At 36.3% G+C, this 19352-nt stretch overlaps 1 protein-coding gene across 13 annotated transcripts in view; it reads right to left on the bottom strand.

Moving 5' to 3' along the window:
- The window catches only part of CSNK1G3 (casein kinase 1 gamma 3), a 167747-nt gene that overhangs the window by 60877 nt on the left and 87518 nt on the right, over positions 1 to 19352 (bottom strand). For all 13 annotated transcript variants that reach the window (XM_004384283.2, XM_023738677.1, XM_023738674.1 and 10 more), the window contains 2 exons: positions 11791 to 11939; positions 10043 to 10277 (listed from right to left, as the gene is read on the bottom strand). In XM_004384283.2, the coding sequence (XP_004384340.1) occupies positions 10043 to 10277; positions 11791 to 11939 (384 nt within the window). The remainder of the gene's footprint in view (positions 1 to 10042; positions 10278 to 11790; positions 11940 to 19352) is intronic.

The raw sequence follows: 19352 nt of genomic DNA, 5'->3' as shown, positions 1-19352 counted from the left end.
ATAGGGTATATACCTGAAGGCTAACTTCAACTGTATCAGCTATATGGTAGAGTGATAGGTTCGTGACATTTGACACCACTCTGTCCACTAAGCAGGCTCCTCACCTACCTACATCGGGGCCTGAGGACTGCCACCTAGCCACCCGTGACAGGGTTCAAAGAATAAGTGGTGCCTCACAGTCCTTACAGCCAACAGCACTGGCTGCAAAACCAACCCACCTACGGACTCTAGGGAACAGGGACATGCTTTCCTCCCAAACAGTCAGGGGCAGCCGTCGGCCTCCTGCCTTGCTCAGCATATGACCCCCTCCTGCAGCCAGATACCTGTGCCTACTCCAATCACCCCTGCCCATCTAGGACTGTAGGTGAGAGCCTGCACCACACACTTGGTGACCGACTACCTGGATACCTAAGCTGAATCCACACAAGAAAAGTAAATGGACACCTGGGCTCATATACCTAGTAACAGATCTAACCACCTGGTGACAGGACGTGAGTACTTCAAAGATGCCAATAATCACACTAACTCACACAAGCAGCCTATGTGGGCATATCAAAACAAGAAGCTAGGACACAGTAAGCAAACATAAAATAAATAAATATAATAACTTATTGATGGCTCTGAGACGACAGTCAATATCAAGGCACATAAAGAGGCAGACCAGGATGGCTTCAGCAAGTGACCAAAACAAAGAACCAGGAAACTTCCCAGAGGAACAGAAGGTCTTGGAATTACCAGAGGTAGAATTCAAAAGATTAATATATAGAGCACTTCAAGAGATCAAGAGGGAGATCATTCAAAACGCAGAACAAGCCAAGAAACACACAGACAAAGCAACAGACAAATTTAAGAAGGTTATACAAGAGCAAAATGACAAATTTAACAGGCTGCAAGAATCCACAGAGAGACAGCAATCAGAAATCCAAAAATTAACAATAAAATTTCACAATTAGACAACTCAATAGAAAGTCATAGGAGCAGAATTGAGGCAATGGAAGTCAGAATTAGTGAGACTGAAGATAAAGCATTGGACACCAATTTAGTTGAAGAAAAATCAGATAAAAGGATTTAAAAAAATGAAGAAACCCTAAGAATTCTGTGGGACTCTATCAAAAGGAATAACCTATGAGTGATTAGAGTACCAGAACAGAGGGGGATAACAGAAAATACAGAGAGAATTGTTGAAGATTTGTTGGCAGAAAATTTCCCTGATATCATGAAAGACGAGAAGATATCTATCCAAGAAGCTCATCGAACCTCATATAAAGTAGATCCTAAAAGAAAGTCACCAAGACATATTATAATCAAACTTGCCAAAACCAAAGCTAAAGGGAGAATTTTAAGATCGGCTAGGGATAAACAAAAAGTCATCTACAAAAAGAGTCAGTAAGACTAAGCTCTGACTACTCAGCAGAAACCATGAAGGCAAGAAAGCGATGGGATGACATATACAAAGCCCTGAAGGAAAAAAACTGCCAGTGAGAATTACATATCCAACAAAACTGTCTCTCAAATATGATGGTGAAATTAGGGCATTTTTTCCAGATAAACAGAAGTTAAGGGAATTTGTAAAAACCAAACCAAAATTACAAGAAATACTTAAGGGAGTCCTCCGGTTAGAGAATCAATAATATCAGATAACAACCCAAGACTAGAACATAGGGCAGAATAACCAGATATCAACCCAGACAGGGAAGTCACAAAAATAAGTCAGAGCTAAAACTCTGAAAATAGGGAAACAGAGATGTCGATATGTAACAGATGACAACATTAAAATAAAAAAAGAGGGACTAAATAATGTAATCATAGATCTTTCATATGGAGAGGAGGTCAAGGTGATATAAAGAAGTAAAAGACTGGTTTAAACTTAGAAAAAAAGGGGTAAATATTAAGGTAATTACAAAATAAACTAACAATCCTACACATCAAAATAAAAAACAACAAAAATGTAAAGACTCAGCAAATACAAAATCAACAACAATGAAAAAAATGAAAAGAAAATACATAAAGAAAAACAACTCAGCACAGAAAATTAAGTGGAACAAAGAAACTGTGAACAACACACAAAGAAAGACATCAAAATGACAGCACTAAACGCATATCTATCAATAATTACGCTGAATGTAAATGGGCTTAATGTACCAATAAAGAGACAGAGTGGCAGAATGAGTTAAAAAAAATATGATCCATCTATACGCTGCCTACAAGAGACACACTTTAGACTTAAAGACACAAACAAACTAAAACTCAAAGGATGGAAAAAAATATATCAAGCAAACAACAATCAAAAAAGAGCAGGAGTGGCAATAATAGTCTCTGACAAAATAGACTTTAAAGCAAAATCCACCATAAAGGATAAGGAAGGACACTATATAATGATTACACCAGGAGGACATAACCGTAATAAATATTTATGTACCCAACGACAGGGCTCCAAAATACATAAAACAAACTCTTAACAACATTGAAAAGAGAGATAGACAGCTCCCCAATAATAGTAGGAGACTTCAACACACCACTTTCAGTGAAGGACAGAACATCCAGAAAGAAGTTCAATAAAGACATGAAGATCTATCCGAACGCCACAATCAACCAACTTGATCTCACAGACATATACAGAACACTCCACCCAACCGCAGCCAAGTTTACTTTCTTTTCCAATACACACAGAACATTCTCCAGAACAGACCACATATTAGGCCATAAAGCAAGCCTTAACAGAATTGAAAGCATCGAAATATTACAAACCATCTTTTCTGACCATAAAGCCATAAAAGTAGAAATCAATAACAGAAAAAGCAAGGAAAAAAAATCCCTTGTGAAACTTGTTAAAACTTCAGAGTTCTGGACATGCCTCTCCCCTCCCCACCCAAGACTGTGGTTCAGGACGTCTGAGGTAGGCTTTGGAACCTCGCTGTTAACAAGAACTCTGGGTGGCTCAGATGCAGGGATGCAATGACCATATCTTGAGAAACATCGTCTCATGTGACTGCTCCTCTGCTACTAGAAGTATCCTCTTATAGGACCCTAAGGAAGAAAGACATGGTCAAGAATCACGGTTTCTCAAAACCCTGCTTCTTATTGCAGGAAAATCTTGGCAAATTTGATTTAAAAAAACCACTGCTGTCAAGCTGATTCTGACTCATGGCAACCCCATCTGTGTCAGAACAGAACTGTGTTCCATAGAGTTTTCAATGGCTGATTTTTCAGAAATAGATCACCAGGTCTTTCTTCTGAGGCTCCTCTGGGTGAACTCAAACTGCCAACCTTTTGGTTAGCAGCCAAGCAAGTTAACCATTTGCACCACCCAGTGATTGAATTCAGAACTTCCCAGCTAGTGTACCACAGCACACCAGTGTGTGCAGAATGATCCAACATTCTAGGGGTGCCAACATATTTATTCTTCTCAGTCTCTGAACTAGCTAGAAGCCCTCAGGCCAAAATCCTCAGGGGAGTTGCCTCCTACTGAAGGCAACTCCATCCACTTAGCCCAGTATTCTGTTTAAATATTGTCATGGACTGAACTGAGTCCCCCAAAATATGTATCAACTTGGCTAGGCCATGATTCCCAGTACACTGTGGTTGTCCTCAATTTTGTGATCTGGTGTAATTTTCCTACGTGTTGTAAATCCTAATCTCTGTCTGTGGTTAATGAGGCAAAATCAGGTTATGTCAAAGAGGATTCGGGTGGGATACAACACCTTTACTCAGGTCACAGCCCTGATCCAATGTAAGGGGAGTTTCCCTAGAGTGTAGTTTGCATCACGTTTTATCTTACAAGAGATAAAAGGAGAGAGAATATAGAGCAGAGAGATAGGGACCTCATGCCACCAAGAAAGAAGCACCGGGAGCGGAGCACATCCTTTGGACCTGGGGTCCCTGCGCTAGAAGCTCATAGACCAGAGGAAGATTGATGACAAGGACTTTTCCCCAGAACAGACCGAGAGAGACAGCATTCCCCAGGAGCTGGCGCCCTGATTTTGGACTTCTAGCCTCCTAGACTGTGAGAGAATAAATTTGTTAAAGCCAAAACAAAAAAGGGAACTGAAAAGAGTTGAGAAATGGACACATCCTTATATGATCAACTGATGTTTTTTAGGAAGGCATAGCAGTAATTCAATGAGGAAAGAATATGATATCATAAAAGAACCTAAACCCCTATTTCACACCATATAAAAAATAAATTCTAGATGGATCACAGATATAAAAGTAAAAGCTAAAACTATAAAGCTTTTAGAGAAAACATAAGATGTCTTTGTCACAGTGGGTAAAGATTTCTTAGGACTCAAAAAGCAATAATCATAAAAAAAAACTGATAAATTAGAACCTCATAAACATTTAAAAGATATCATTGAGAAAATAAATAGGCAAGCCATAGACTGGAAGAAAATATTCACATTGCATATAATATTTGACAAAGGACTAGTATCCAGAATACACAAAGAATCCCCACAAATAAACAATAAAGTGACAAACACTTCACAAAAGTTTACAAATGGCCAATAAGCAACAAGAAACAAGGCTCAAAATCATTAGTCACAGGGAAATGAAATACCACTATACATTTACTAGAATGGCTGAAATGAAAAAATCTGACACCACCAAATGCTGGCAAGAATCTGGAACAAACAGAACTCTCAAGCACTGCTGGTGAAATAAAAAATGGTACAAACACTTTGGGGGAACTGGCTAGCGGTTTCTTTTAAAGTTAAACAAAAACCTACCGTATGACCCAGCAATTCCAATCTTTGGTATTTGCCCAAAAGAATGAAAAAAACACATGCCCACATATAAGACTTCCAAGAATGCCACAGCACCTTTATTCATAACAGTCAAAAACTGTTAACAGCCCAAATGTCCCACAATGTTAAAATGGATAAACAATTGGAAGTATATTTATGTAATGGAATACTACTCGGCATTAAAAATAAACAAACTACTGACACCCACCAACAACGTAGATGAATCTCACAGACATTATAACTCAGCAAAAGAAGCCAAATGATTCTACTTATATGAAAGAGCAGAATCAGTAAAAGTAATTTATGGTGACAGAAATCAACTCAGTGCTTGCTTCTGGAGTAGGAGAGGACTGACTGAGAAGGAGTTAAGAATGAAGTTTACACAATCCTGGTAGTGTTCTCAATTTTGACAGGTGTGTACATTTGTTAGTACTCACAAATTATACACGCAAATGTGTGGTTTATTCAATGTGAATTTTACTTCAATTTTAAAAAGCTCTTCAATAAAATAAGAATTTATTTCTAAAACAGTGTTAATTATAGTACGTTTGCTATACAAAGTGGTCTCAATTCACAATTCTGAAACTACTTTCTGAGTTTATCCTAGCCTTCCAAAAACAAGTAAATATATTGGGAGTAGTGGTAGCCAGATTTCTCACCGTTGGCAAAGGGAGGTACAAATATAGAAAAGGGAAGAGAATTACAAAAATAGAAAAGGGAAATACCACCATGTGGTTTTAGACTGAAAGTAGAAGTATCAGTATAAATTCCTGATTTTTAATATACACATATATATACGCATAGGTATACCTGTGTGTATATTTACATATATGTACACACATGTACACACACTCACATACACACAAACACAATTTTCTAGTTCTGTCTGAAGAAAGGGCTTAAAAGCAATAACATACCAGTAGCAATGAGCATACCCACTGTCCAATTCTTGGTTTCTAAATACCGTTCTATAATGAAAGGACTCAGGGCTTCTTAAAGAAATGACTGATTCCAGGGTTGGATCAGGGAAACTACAAGTTGAACTTAGAACAACTTGTTGCACCAGAAAATAAGGAAGTGCTAAAAAAATCATGGGAACATGTCAAAAGGACAGAGGAGCCTGCTTGACGGAGGAACCAGTGATCAAATCTGGAACAATCTGAGCATCAAAATAAATAATAACAGTAATGCATTATAGTACATTATATAAAATAAGAGTCCATGAGTCCATACCAATATAAGTAAATAAATGAGGGGAAAACAGAGCTTCTACTTACATTAGAAAATATTAAGGTTATGAACCACAAAGATGAAAACAGACTAAAGAGATTTGACAAACGCAATGTGTGACCCTGGATTGGATTTCAAATCCAAAAAAAAAAAAAAAAAAGCTATAACAAACATTATTAGTACTACTGATGAAATTTGAATACTGACTGTGGATTAGATAATAGTATTGTCTCAATATTAAATTTTCTGATTTTGATGGCTGTTATGTGGTTATATAAGAGACTATCTCTATTTTTAGGAAACGCACACCAAAGTATTTAGGAGTAAAGAACCATGATGTCTTCAACTGACTCTCAAATGATTTGGTGGGGAGGGAATACACACATACATGGAAAAGGATGTTACAACAGCATTTCAGTGATAAATACATCAAATACTAACTAAGGCTGAGCTAAACATTAATTTATATATCCAACACATCAAATACTAAGGTTGGGCTAAACATTAATTTATACATCCATATAAGTACTTATCAAATGAAGGCGATTTTACTTTCTGATTAAATTTAAAGACCACATTCTATACAAAGTAAAAGTACATAAAAATCTCATATACTTTTAAGAAAGGTTAGTTTTATAGGTCAATAGTCAAATTCCTCTTATAGTTCTAGCACTTTTATAAAGCTTACTCTAAGATAGAATAATTGCTAAATGTATGTCACAAGGAGCAGTTAACCGGATCAAGGAAGTTGAATTATAACAGTCCAGATAACCTACTCTTTTGCTATGTACTTGACAGGCAGTATGAACTGTAGAGTAATAAAATAAAAATATATTATCTTTTAATACTATTAACAATTAACATGTAGCCTTGACTGCCCAATTTTTGTTAACTTTATTTTAGAATGATGGATAATCCTTCTATTACAGCAATTTTCAAATTATAATTTATTTGACAACCCAGTTATCTGGCTTCACCAACCGTACTCCAATACCTGAAACTTCTAAGATCTCCATACAGGCCAAAACAGAAGAAACATTTCTGCTTCTTCCACAAAAGATAAAGTTGGTATTTCATTTTTCTAAATCCTACTTACACTTGCCATCACCTTCTTAGCTGTGTCCTCTTTTGCTCGCTTAGTAAAAGTCCTATCAATCTCAGTGAACGAGTCACTTAGGTATTACAGTGATATGTCACTAACGTTTTTAAACTATTTCTGCTCTGTTTATCAGCATCTTACTCACATTAAGCATCAGAGTCACCCCTATCTTGGCATTATTTATTAGGATTTCAAAAAACATGAATTTCCATGTGTAGTAAGAATATTCTAATAGAGAATTCTACACTTTTAAAAGCGTAACAGCAATTGCAAACCAACGCTCCTGTACTAAATCCAAACCACAGTGACATGGTTATTAAAATGTCTCAAAGAAGAAACATCTCTCTATTTACAACATAGTGTAGCGGCCTATATAAGAGTCAATGGCAAGAGTGAAAAATCCTACACTGTGTATGTACCTTGATTTATACAATAGATATGATCCCAAAAAGTGCATACCTTTTGGGCAGGCAGTAAGTATAGTGGAGGGGTGAAGTGTAGAGATTCAGATCAGTCTGCCTTGATTTATAACCTGGCTCTACCACTTTTAGCCATGTGTCTTGGGGCAGGCCCCTTAAACACTCTTTAAGTTTCTTCATCTATAAAACGGGAATAGTACTCACCTCAACGGATGTTGTGAAGAATAAATGCAATATCTGATATACGGTGTCTGGCACAAAGTAAGCATAATCTGAAGCCCCATTCTGACCCCTCACCTCTCTGACTCCACCTCCTTCTGCTCCCGCTTTACTTTCTCTGAGTCAGCCACTATGACCTACTTGCTATTCCTTGAACATGACAAGGCCTGCTCCCTCCTTAGAACCACTGCATTTGTTGCTCTCTCTGCTGGGAATACTCTTCCCAGACACAACTGTTGGCTCTCACCCTCATCTCTTTCAAGTCTTTCTCAAATGTCAACTGCTAGGTTGAGCCCTTCTCTGCCCACTCCGTTTAAAACTGTACACCTACCCCCTTCTCCAGTATTCCCTTGCCCCCATCCCTGCTTTATTCATCTCCAGAGCACTTTTTACCTTCTCATGTCTTTTACTATCTGCCCTTTACCCTACCTCACCCCTCATTAGATTATCAGTCCCATGAGGGCAAGAAATTGTGTGTGGTTGCTTCACAACTGTATCCCCCCGAGTCTGGGACACAAAAAAGGCTAAAAAAGTAATTTACTGAATAAATGTCTGCTTTTATTATCACCATTGTAATTTATTTCTTAGAGTTATTCCTTTAGTTTTCTTCTTAATGTGTGCTTTAATACAATTACTCTCAACATGTATCACACTCTGTACTTGGTCTCTTTTTATATCACTCAGTGAACGAATGCTTTGAGTTAAATCACATGGTGGTGCTACTGGTCAAACAACAGTTCAATATCATAAAGCACTTTCTTTGTACTGTTATTTCTATATACTTACTTGAATAATTTATTGAACTTTACCCCAACATTAAATGAACAGAAAAATTAATATGCTGCTGCTATATATGCAACCTTTATACATACATACATATATGTGTATATATATATATATATATATAAATATAAAACAAATAAATACATACAGGCTTGTATATGTTGCCTTCGGAGAATTAAGAGGTTGAGATGGGTGGGAAACTTACTTACCCTTTAAATGTTTTTGATCATACATAGGTATTACCTTTTAAAATTTTTAATTTGAAAATAAAATGCCAATTTCACTGATGAGAGTATATTTTATTTATTTAATAGAAAGATAAAACTTGTTTCTTTAGTATAACATACTCACTGGCTTTAAGTTGGCTAACCAACTGAGAAGGAAGTGAATGAATGAACAAACAAGCATGTATGAAATGCCAGAAACAAATATTAGGTTAATCATATGCAACTGTCAATATTTTAAAAAGGTTCAACCTAATGGTTATAAATCAAACTTGCTGCCTTCAAGTCAATTCCAACTCACAGTGCCCCTACAGGACAGAGTAGAACTGCCCCATAGGGTTTCCAAAGAGCAGCTGGTGAATTCGAACTGCTGACCTTTTGGTTAGCACCCAGGCTCTTAACCACTGTGCCACCAGGGCGCCGCGCGGTTATAGACTAACACAAAAAAAAAGGTATAATTAACAATTTTATATTTTCAGCTCTCTGGAAACAGGGAACTTTATTGTTTAAATGTTGCACAATGCTTTTCAAACATTTTCAGTGGTACATTATATACAAAAGCAGCAGACTGTTTATATATTTTAAATATACTAGAAGAGCTTGTTCTTTGAAATGGTCTTTTTAAGTGACAACTCTTCTTTTCAAGGGAGGTAATCGTAACTAATATTTGGTTTTGAACGTGTAATTTTATTTAAAGATCTTTTATTAAACCATCATTTATTGAGCGCTTATTATATATTTTAATAATGCATTATTACAAGAACCCTGTAAGGCTGATACTGTTTTTACCCATTTCACAAATAAGAAACCCCCTTAAAAAGATAAACAACTTGCCTAAGTTCACAAAGCTAGTACACAGTTAAACCAGGATTAGAAGCCAAGTCTGCATATCTCTACAGTATGTGTTCTTAGCATTAAGCTTATTAGGCAAGTTGCTATCTCCCTGGCTAGTCATATCAGAGAGCTACAGTCTCAATCAGAATTTTTTACATGTACTAAAGTCAGTTAAAATTAGGCATTCTTTCATATTCTTCAATAGAAACAATCAAATGTCACCATAAATGAATAAAAGTTGAACATTTCAAGTTTTATTTTAAAAAAAAGATGTAGTGAATGTAAGGATGGCTGTCATTTACTCTAGAGCTACTTACTTGAAGAGTCTTATTAAAATATAAATGGAAATAAATTCAAGCTACACATGATAAATAAAAACTACAACAGAAGCAGTTGTAATCGCAAAAATTGAACCATACTAAAAAATAAAAACTCCAACTGTTAGCATAGTTGCTGAATTCAAACTTCCATACTTACAAAAGGAACACATACCTTTTCCTAAATGTGTATTTATGCTCATATATCTAGCTGTTCCCGTAAGACTCTTGTGTTCTCTGTATGGTATGTGTTTCTTTGTCTCTGGATCAATATATTCCTTTGCCAAACCAAAATCTATAATATGAATAACTTGCTGGGTTTTGTTTCCTGGTCGTCCTATTAAGAAGTTCTCAGGTTTTACATCTCTGTATATCAAGTTCTTTGAATGGACATATTCCATACGAGAAATCTTGATTCAAGGAAAAAAAGAAGAGAAATTTAAAGTTTTAAATAGCAGGAGAAAGCATGCTAAAGGAAAGACAGAATTTTCACAATGAAAACAACATTAAGAAGAAAAACAATTTGAAATTATTTCAATTTTTTAAAAGTAATGTATCAGTCTATAGTTCCTCAAATATACACTCAATTATGACTAAAAATCTATGCCTTTACTGTCACAGTCACTGGCAAATGAAAATGTTTGAATTTTATAAATTCCTTTCATATCAGTAAGCTTGATTCAATCAATACTTTTAGATGATGTTACGTAAAATCAAAAAGTTCTACTGATACAAAATCTTGAACTCAAAAACGTAAACAGGCACTCACAGTGTTGCAATTTATCTTTCTTTATCAGATCAGTAACCACACAACTTTCACAATTATATTATAGAAACTTAAGAGTCTAAATTATTAAATAATTAACAAAGCAACTTTCAGTATTTTTTCTTTTTTATAACTTCTTTACTTTTTCCTCAAGTATTAAGTGCTTAAGAAGATCTTGAAATTACAAAATTCTGGAATTCAACTCTAATAATTATGTAGTAGATTTTTATTAACTATTTTACAGGTTCTTGAATAATTTTCAGTGTAAAAACTTCAAAAAACAGAACATTACAAACGAAACCACTTAATTTAGTAATAATCATGATTAACAATGCAATGTACACATACAGTTACACAGGCCATTTCAGTTTCTTTGTTTGATAACAGATTTTGGATCCTATGATATATAATCTTCTATGACTTGTACTTTTCACTTCACAATACATTATGAGCATTTTCCAGGTCATAAAACATTCTTTTAATACACACTTTTTTAGTGGCTGCATATGACTTTAGGACTATTCATAACTCATACAAACTAACCCTATTATTTCTGGACATTTGAGTTGTTTCCCATTTTTTTATTATCAACATCCTTGTAGAAAAAGCTTTAAGTATACCTGAATGCTTCCATAGGATATGGAAGTGGAGAAGTGGAATTGATGAGTCAAAGGATAAAACATTTTTAAGACTTCTGCAGCATACTTCTACTGGCTTTTACTTCAATATTGCCTTAAATCACTCTCTGTATTGTTTTTTCACAGACTCTATGAAGTTTAAATAATTTATTAAGATTCTCTCATTAGTCTTTTTCCTTTTTCTAGGCCATTAGAGTCTATTATCAAGATTAAGAATCCATGTTTCTGAAGCATCTCTTTCCAAGTAATCATCTTCTACATCAAAAAGGTGCTGGAAACAACTCTCAAACTGAGAATTCTGCTCTTACAGAAATAAGAAATTCTCTCATATACATAAAATACATCTTGATTCAGCTATTTTAAGTTATACACATCCTAAAAGACAATATATGAAGAGGAGCATTTTTATTAGGTCGAATGCTCTGTAAGGTAATGTCACAAAACTTTAAACTTTTAACTGTATGACCAAACAAACTACACAGTTGTTCAAACAACTACAATACACTCTGCTTTACTTACCAGTTGTATAGCTATCATGAGAACTGTTTTAAGAGAAAATGTTCTGTCACACAGGTCAAATAAGTCTTCCAAACTAGGTCCCAGCAGTTCCAGCACCATAGCGTTGTATTTACCACAAGGGCCAAAATAGTAAACTTGAGGTATACCATCTAGGAGAAAAGAAAAAGCCATTTAATAATTTCATCAACATAAATGCCAAACTTTTCTTCCTAAAAAAATACATAGTTTTAACAATATAGCTGTTTGCTTACTTTTTCCACACACATAATTAACTTTCCTTGACCAATCCTCCCTCTCTATACCTTAGCCTTGATGTTCACACTGTACTCTGGGTACACCTCTGTCACAGCATTTATTGAACTAAACTATACCAGTATTTTATTGTTCGTCTCTATACCACCTCATTGTATTTCCATGGCCTAAAAGAATGCTTCACACATAGGAAAGACACCATTTTTATTGACCTCATTTTGTTGAATAACCCTATGCCCTCCTCTTGAGTGTGGGCAAGATTCATGGGACTTTGCTTCCATGATTAGGTTAATGCTATATGGCAAAGGTCACTGTCAGCTGACTTTGAGTTAATTAGAAGGGAGAATATCCTGGTAGGCCTGACCTAATCAGGTGAGCCCTTTAAAAAAAAAGGGCCTAGATCAGAGACAGTCAAAGCATTACAGACATTCTCGTGTTGGCCTTAAAAAAGCAAACAGCCATGCTGTAGAGAGGGTTAAACACCAGGGAACGGTGGACAGCATCTAGGAACTTAAGGCCTTAGTCCTATAGTCATGACGAACTGAATTCTACCAACAACCGGTAAACTTAAAAGAGGTCTCTGAGCCTCGGATAAGATCACAGTCCTGGCTTAACACTTTGCTTTCAGCATGATGAGGCCCTCAGCTGAGGACCCAGCTAAACCACGTCTGGACTCTTGCTCCAAGAAAACTGTGAGATAATAAAGTCTCCTGTCTTAAGCCACTAAATTCATTAAGCAACAACAGAAAACTAATGTAACTATAAAATCAGAATCTAAATGCCCAGAAGTCATCTACATTTTATTTTTGTACCTAAAAGATTCCCAGTAAACTAAGAGCTAATAGGTGATCAATTTATCTTAACACTGCATTTATGTATTTACTCATCATGAGAAAATGAACTCTTCCACCTTAAATGTCTCAGTTTCAGTTCCAAGTGTGTAGCTGTTGTGTTTGTCTGTCTTAGCAATTTTAAAACAAAAAATCTTTCTAAATTATAATACACACTTCCTATTATTTTTAATAAAGAGTTTGGGAACAAAATTTTACTCTTTAATGGACCACAACCTCCACCAGACTGAGTCCAGTACAACTAGATGGTGCCCAGCTACCACCACTGACTGCTCTGATAGCGATCACAATAGAAGGCCCCGAACACAGCTGGAGAAAAATGTGGAAAAAATTCTAACTCACAAAAAAAGGCCAGACTTACTGGCCTGACAGAGACTGGAGGAACCCCAAGAGTATGGCCCCCTTTTAGCTCAGTAATAAAGTCACTTCTGAGGTTCACCCTTCAGCCAAAGATTAGACAGGCCCATAAAACAAAACAAGCCTAAAGGGGCACACCAGCCTAGGTGCAAGGACTAGAAGGTAGGAGGGGACGGGAAAGCTGGTAACAGGGAACCCAAGGTCGAGAAGGGAGAGTGCTGACATGTCGTGGGTTTGGTAACCAATGTCACAATATGTGTACTAATTGTTTAATGAGAAGCTAGTTTTTTCTGTAACCTCATCTAAAGTACAATTAAAATTTTTTAGTCTTAATAGTTACCCTATCATTTTGAATATAAATTATTACATGGGCAGAATAGAAAATACTGAACTAGAACCCAGTACAACTGAGATCTTAATCTGAAAATAACCTTAGTCTGACAATAACCACCAGCTATGTGGCTGCCTTGTCACTCAATCTCTCTAGTGGGCCTCAGTTTGCTTATGTATAATATTAACAGACTGGATAAGACCAGATTTCTCCAAGGTGAATATGAGTGAGACAACAGAATGTCTGGGGATGGGGAGGTGAGATATAATCATGAGAGGCAGAGGAATGGAGACAAGTTCAAACTGCATGCTTGGTGGCTTTCTCATAAACAGAGATTCTGATATAACCCTATCCAGGGGCTATGTCAGCACCCCCTATGCACAAACTCACATCCACTTGTCCCATTCTGCTTGCTCAGTGAATCACTATTTTAGTGTGAGTCACTCTTACCAGAGCCATTCTTACCACTCTTACGTGGCGTATCTACCCCTTACATGTGTAAAGGCAGAAAAAAGGTTCAGAAATAGTGAATGAGAGGTCCATTCAAGTTTACCGCAACTCTGAAATTCTGCTTTTACTATGCTATATAAATTAAGATCCTGGAGCTGTAATTAAGACTTATAAACAGCTCTCAGCTACTAAGCTTTTAAAAATCTTTCTAAAATTTTTTTTCTCTATACCAGTGAAAGTTTTAAATTTCTTATGCTCTTAATTTAGCAACCTCTAACAACTCATAGCTACTCCTTAATTTGTTGCTTCAAATTAACTTTAAGTAGTTGTTTTATATATATATGTATATATATAAACAGATTCTGAGGTTCTTCTATGAAACCCAAAACCAAACCAAATCCATTGCCATCAAGTCGAGTCCAACTCATAGGGATCCTACAGGACAAAGGAGAACTGTCCTAGGGTTTCCAAGGCTATAAACTTTTTTTTTTTTAATCCCTTGTCTTGGTGAACCTCAGGAGTGACTTCAGTACTGAGCTAAAAGTGTGTCCGGGGCGGGGGAGCATACCATATTGTCGAGGTTTCTCCAGTCTGTTGGATCAGTAAGCCTGGTATTCTTTTTTCTGTGAATTTGAATTTTGTTCTACATTTTTCTCCTGCTCTGTCCAGGACCCTCCATTGTGATCCCCACCAGAGCAGTCGGTGGTGGCAACCAGGCACCGTCCAGTTGTTTCGGGATCAGTCTGGTAGAGACCGTGGTAGTAGTGGTCTACCAGTCCTCCGGACTAACCGTCCCCTGTGTCCTTGGTCCTCTTCCTTCTCCCTTACTCCAGCCGGGATGGTACCAGTAGATGTATCCTAGATGGCTGCTCACAGGCTCCCATGACCCTAGTCACCACCCACCACAGTCAGATGCAGAACACTTTCTCCACAGACCATGTTATGCCAATTGAGCCAGATGTCCCCTGAGACCATGGTCCCAGCACACAGTTTAGTAGCTCGGTCTCTCAGGGCATTTTCATGTGTCTGTGAGGCTTCTATGACTTTGATCTGGTCAAGCTGTGCCAAGGTTGTAATCTTTTTAGGAGCAGACTGCCACATCTTTCTTCCAGAGAACGGTCGGTAGGTTCCAATTTCTTGACCTTTCAGGTAGCAGCCATGCACTTAACCACTGTGCCACCAGGGATTCTTCTATGAAAGGACTGTCAAATGTACTTCCTTCTGAGTCTCCATCTACATTCCTAACAGTTGAAGTTGTTGAGAAATAATCTCTGAATAACGTAGCAATATATTTTTGTTCATTAAAGGACTGTTTTTTTTAAATGTTCTTTTACAAAAATTGGAAAAACCACTTAAGGAATCACACTGTCTTAAGTAATCCAACAAATATTTATTGAACATCTACTACATGCCTATGAGACGGAGCCGAGCATTAGGAATGCAATAATAAACAGAAAAGGTGCCTTTTCTTTTGCTTAAATAATTTGAGATATCAAAATAGATCCATGAGCTTTAAATAACAAATATGTGTTAACACTATGATGTATAAAAATAGGTAAAACCTAGTTACCCAAACTATAGGATTCTTTCATCTTTTCTTGGGAAAGCGGTGGCACACAAGAGAGGGGATACGGGAGAAGCAAGAACAGAATTAGAGAAGTTCATTCTCCTTTTAAATATTTAATGAACACTTCCTTAAAGTCCTTGCTCCTGATATCCTGCAATTTAATGAAGGAGATAAAACAAGCCCTTCCAATAATCATATTAGAATACAAAATATCTTTAAGTGGCAAATGTGACACTACTTTAAGTTTATAGTAGAGATATATTTGGCAGTGAAACAGGAAAATCATAAAAGAGTTCATGAGAAGATAATATCTGAGCTGGCCTTTAAAAACTTAGTAGGAATCTAAAGGTCAACAGGGGTCAGTTAAGCAAATTCCAGACATGCGGGAACAGCTAAAGGTAGAGAAGACCAAGCATACTAGAGAGTAATCAGTAATCCCATTCAGATAAAACAGAGTGCTAGAAAATTAGGTTGATACCACACTGTGGACACCTTGTATGTCATGCCAAGGCAGTAGATAGAGCAAAAGGAGCTACTGAATGTTTGCAGAAAAGTAAATGTCATCAAAGAAATTACACTTTAATACAATTATTCTAAGCAATAATGCATACTATAGATTAGACGCAGAAACAATAAAAAAAAAAAAAAGAGTTACAAAACTGCAATATGCAACAGTGCAGAGGTAGTTAGGACTTCTATTAAAGGAGTAGCAGTAAAAAAGAAGAGGAGGAGGGAGGGAGAGGGGAATTCACACAATACAGGGGAAGTCAGCACAACTGAACTAAAGCAAAAGCTAAGAAGTTTCCTGAACACAACCAAACACTTAAAAAAGAAAGAAAAAGAGCAAACAGGAGCATGCAAAATATCTACCAATGTTTACAGACAGAACAAAAAAAAAAAACCCAAACCCGTTGCCATCACATCAATTCCAACTCATAGCAACCCTATAGGACGGAGGAGAACTGCCCTACAGGGTTTCCAAGGAGCAGCTGGTAGATTTAAAGTGCTAACCTTTGGGTTCCCAGCCTGAGCTCTTAACCACTGTGCCACCAGGACTCCAAGCAGAAGTTAATGTTTAGAGAAGGCAATGAAAATAACAAAATATACCATTTGTTCCTAGAATGTTTTTGTAAATTTGCTCTATATATTTCTATTTGGAATGTGGAGGTTATATATAAAAAATGAATGTAGCAAACTCTTTCAGTAAGTAATTTTTTTTTAATCCTAACAGTATACCTAACTGCACAGCACACTTATTCTTTCCATAATGGCACACCTCCTAGTCTAACAAAATGCCAATTATAATCTTCTCAAACAATTCATAGAAGGAACTTAACAATTCTAAAGAACTTATTACACAAGACTACAGAACTTACTTTCTCATCTTGTATGTGCCCATCACCCCAAAGCAACCGTTAGAGTGATGAGAATTTTTCTCTTTTTTTTTTTTTAAAAAAAAAGTCTGGGTCGCTGCCACTATCAAAAACCAAAAGAAGAAAGAAAACATTCAACTGCTAACCTCATACAATCTTCAATATAAAAACATAACTTCAATGACTGGTACAGAAAAAAGGAACCTCAAAAACCTGACAGTTTAAAGGATCATCATGAAGTTACCTGATAGCATCAATGGTAAATCAAAACTTCAAGCAGAGGTAAATTTATTTATTTTTTAAAATATATTTGTTTAGTTCATTTATAACTTATGATGGCTTCTAAAAGTCATCTCTGTCAAACCTAAAACAGAAACTATTTTGGCACCTTTCAGCTAAGTTACTTATAGATATTTTTAGCTAATCAGTACTGAGTATAGCACATAGCTGTCAAATTCCAAAGATTTGTTCAAAATGAAAGTGGTTCCCTGAATACTTCCTATAATCAATGGCAAAACCAAACCAAAACAAACCTATTGCTGTCGAGTTGATTCTGACACATAGCAACCGTATAGGACAGAGTAGAACTGCCCCAAAGGGTTTCCCAAGGAGTGACTGACTGGCTGGTGGATTCAAAGAGCCAACCTTTTGGTTAGCAGCCGAGCTTTCAACCACTGCGCCACCAGGGGTCCTCAAAATGAAAGTGGTTCCGTTAATAGTTCCTACAGTCAGTGGCAAACCTGAGATCAAATCTACATTGTGTTACCTTTTTTTAATCACAAACTCAGAAGAAATTTAGATTATTTTCCCAGGTACAGGAATATTGTGCTTCATTTTATTATATACGTCCCATAATGCTGCTTCAGTGATGCAAAGGCAATGTAATGAGAGCACACACTGACTTAGACAGGCCTCTGAGAACAAGCCAGAATACTGATTCAGCTCTGTGACGTTAATTAATGTTAGTACAACTAACAATTTATTCTTTGAACATAGTCATATTTCCATATGCAAGTATATGATAATTTGTTTCCTGCAGTTAAATGCAAGAGGTTTTCCATCTAAACATACTTTTCAAATAAAAAGCTTCATTAACTATTAAATACAACAATGCGCTGCATTTAAATCAATTTCATTTACCATATTTTTACGCAAATAACGTGCATGTTTTACGTTTGCTTGCCAATTGCGACCCCAACGAGGTATTTCTGTAAGCGCCACTATGCCAATTTTTTTTACATGTTGCTGTAAAAGGACAGAACGACCCTAGCTGATAAAAGCATTGCCTATATACACACGGAACAAAAACATTTTACACAAATGTGCAAAAACATATACAAATACATACCTAAAATTTTCAGTGAGTCTGCATTACAGAGTGACCAGCAATGCAGTCATCAATTATTAGCTGATGGATTCTAAGTGACTATTTTGAACTTAGACTGTTTTTTCAACTGCTCATACCACAAGACAAATCTATTCCACGGAAAACATATATACCATATAAGACAATAGATATTTTCCTAAAGTAAGTGCATTAGTTTATTATAGCCAAACAAATTATATTTGCCAATTAAATTAATTCCCCTTCAGTTAAAAACTAAAAAACCAAACCTGCTGCCATCAAGTCGATTGCGACTCATAGCGACCCTATAGCACAGAGTAGAACTGCCCCACAGAGTTTCCAGGGAGCGCCTGGTGGGTTCGAATTGCCGACTTTTGGTTAGTAGCCACAGTTCTTAACCACTACACCACTAATAATATGTTACACTTCACTTCCCCTTAGACTGTTAAATAAGGTGAATTTTCTAAATACACACTTGAATGTACTGAGATCTTTAATTTTAAGAAAACCTAAGGTAAATTAAATACATTACTGACAATGCAAAACTCAGTTCATAACATGAATAATTACCTCCTCTTTTGTTTTCTACATTCATATTTTCATTAAAATCCAGTTGAAGTAAGCCATATTTTATGCTAAGGCCCTATCAGCACAACTTGTTTTATATACAACAAAAACTCTAGAATTCAAATTTCAAACATGGACTGTCAAATAAAATTCTACAATATACAATTTCTTATTTTGTAATCCTGTCATTTTTCTCTAAGAATCATTCATAGGAAAATATAACATTTATCACATAAAATGATGAGTTCTTACAGTCATCACTGAGAAGCCAAGATCAAGGCTAACTGCCAGTGATACAAAAATGAATCAGACATGATTGTTGTCCTTAAGAAACTCAGAGTCTGGCGTCTGGGGTCTTAAAAGCTTGCAAGTGGCCATCTAAGATGCATCAATTGGTCCCAACCACCTGGAGTAAAGGAGAATGAAGAACACCAAAGACACAAGGAAAGCATTAGCCCAAGAGTAAGAA

Source organism: Trichechus manatus, unplaced genomic scaffold, assembly GCF_000243295.1.
Source record: "Trichechus manatus latirostris isolate Lorelei unplaced genomic scaffold, TriManLat1.0 scaffold00121, whole genome shotgun sequence".
NCBI lineage: Eukaryota > Metazoa > Chordata > Mammalia > Sirenia > Trichechidae > Trichechus > Trichechus manatus.
Note: the sequence above shows the minus strand (reverse complement) of the source record. Positions and strands in the feature narration are given on the sequence as shown.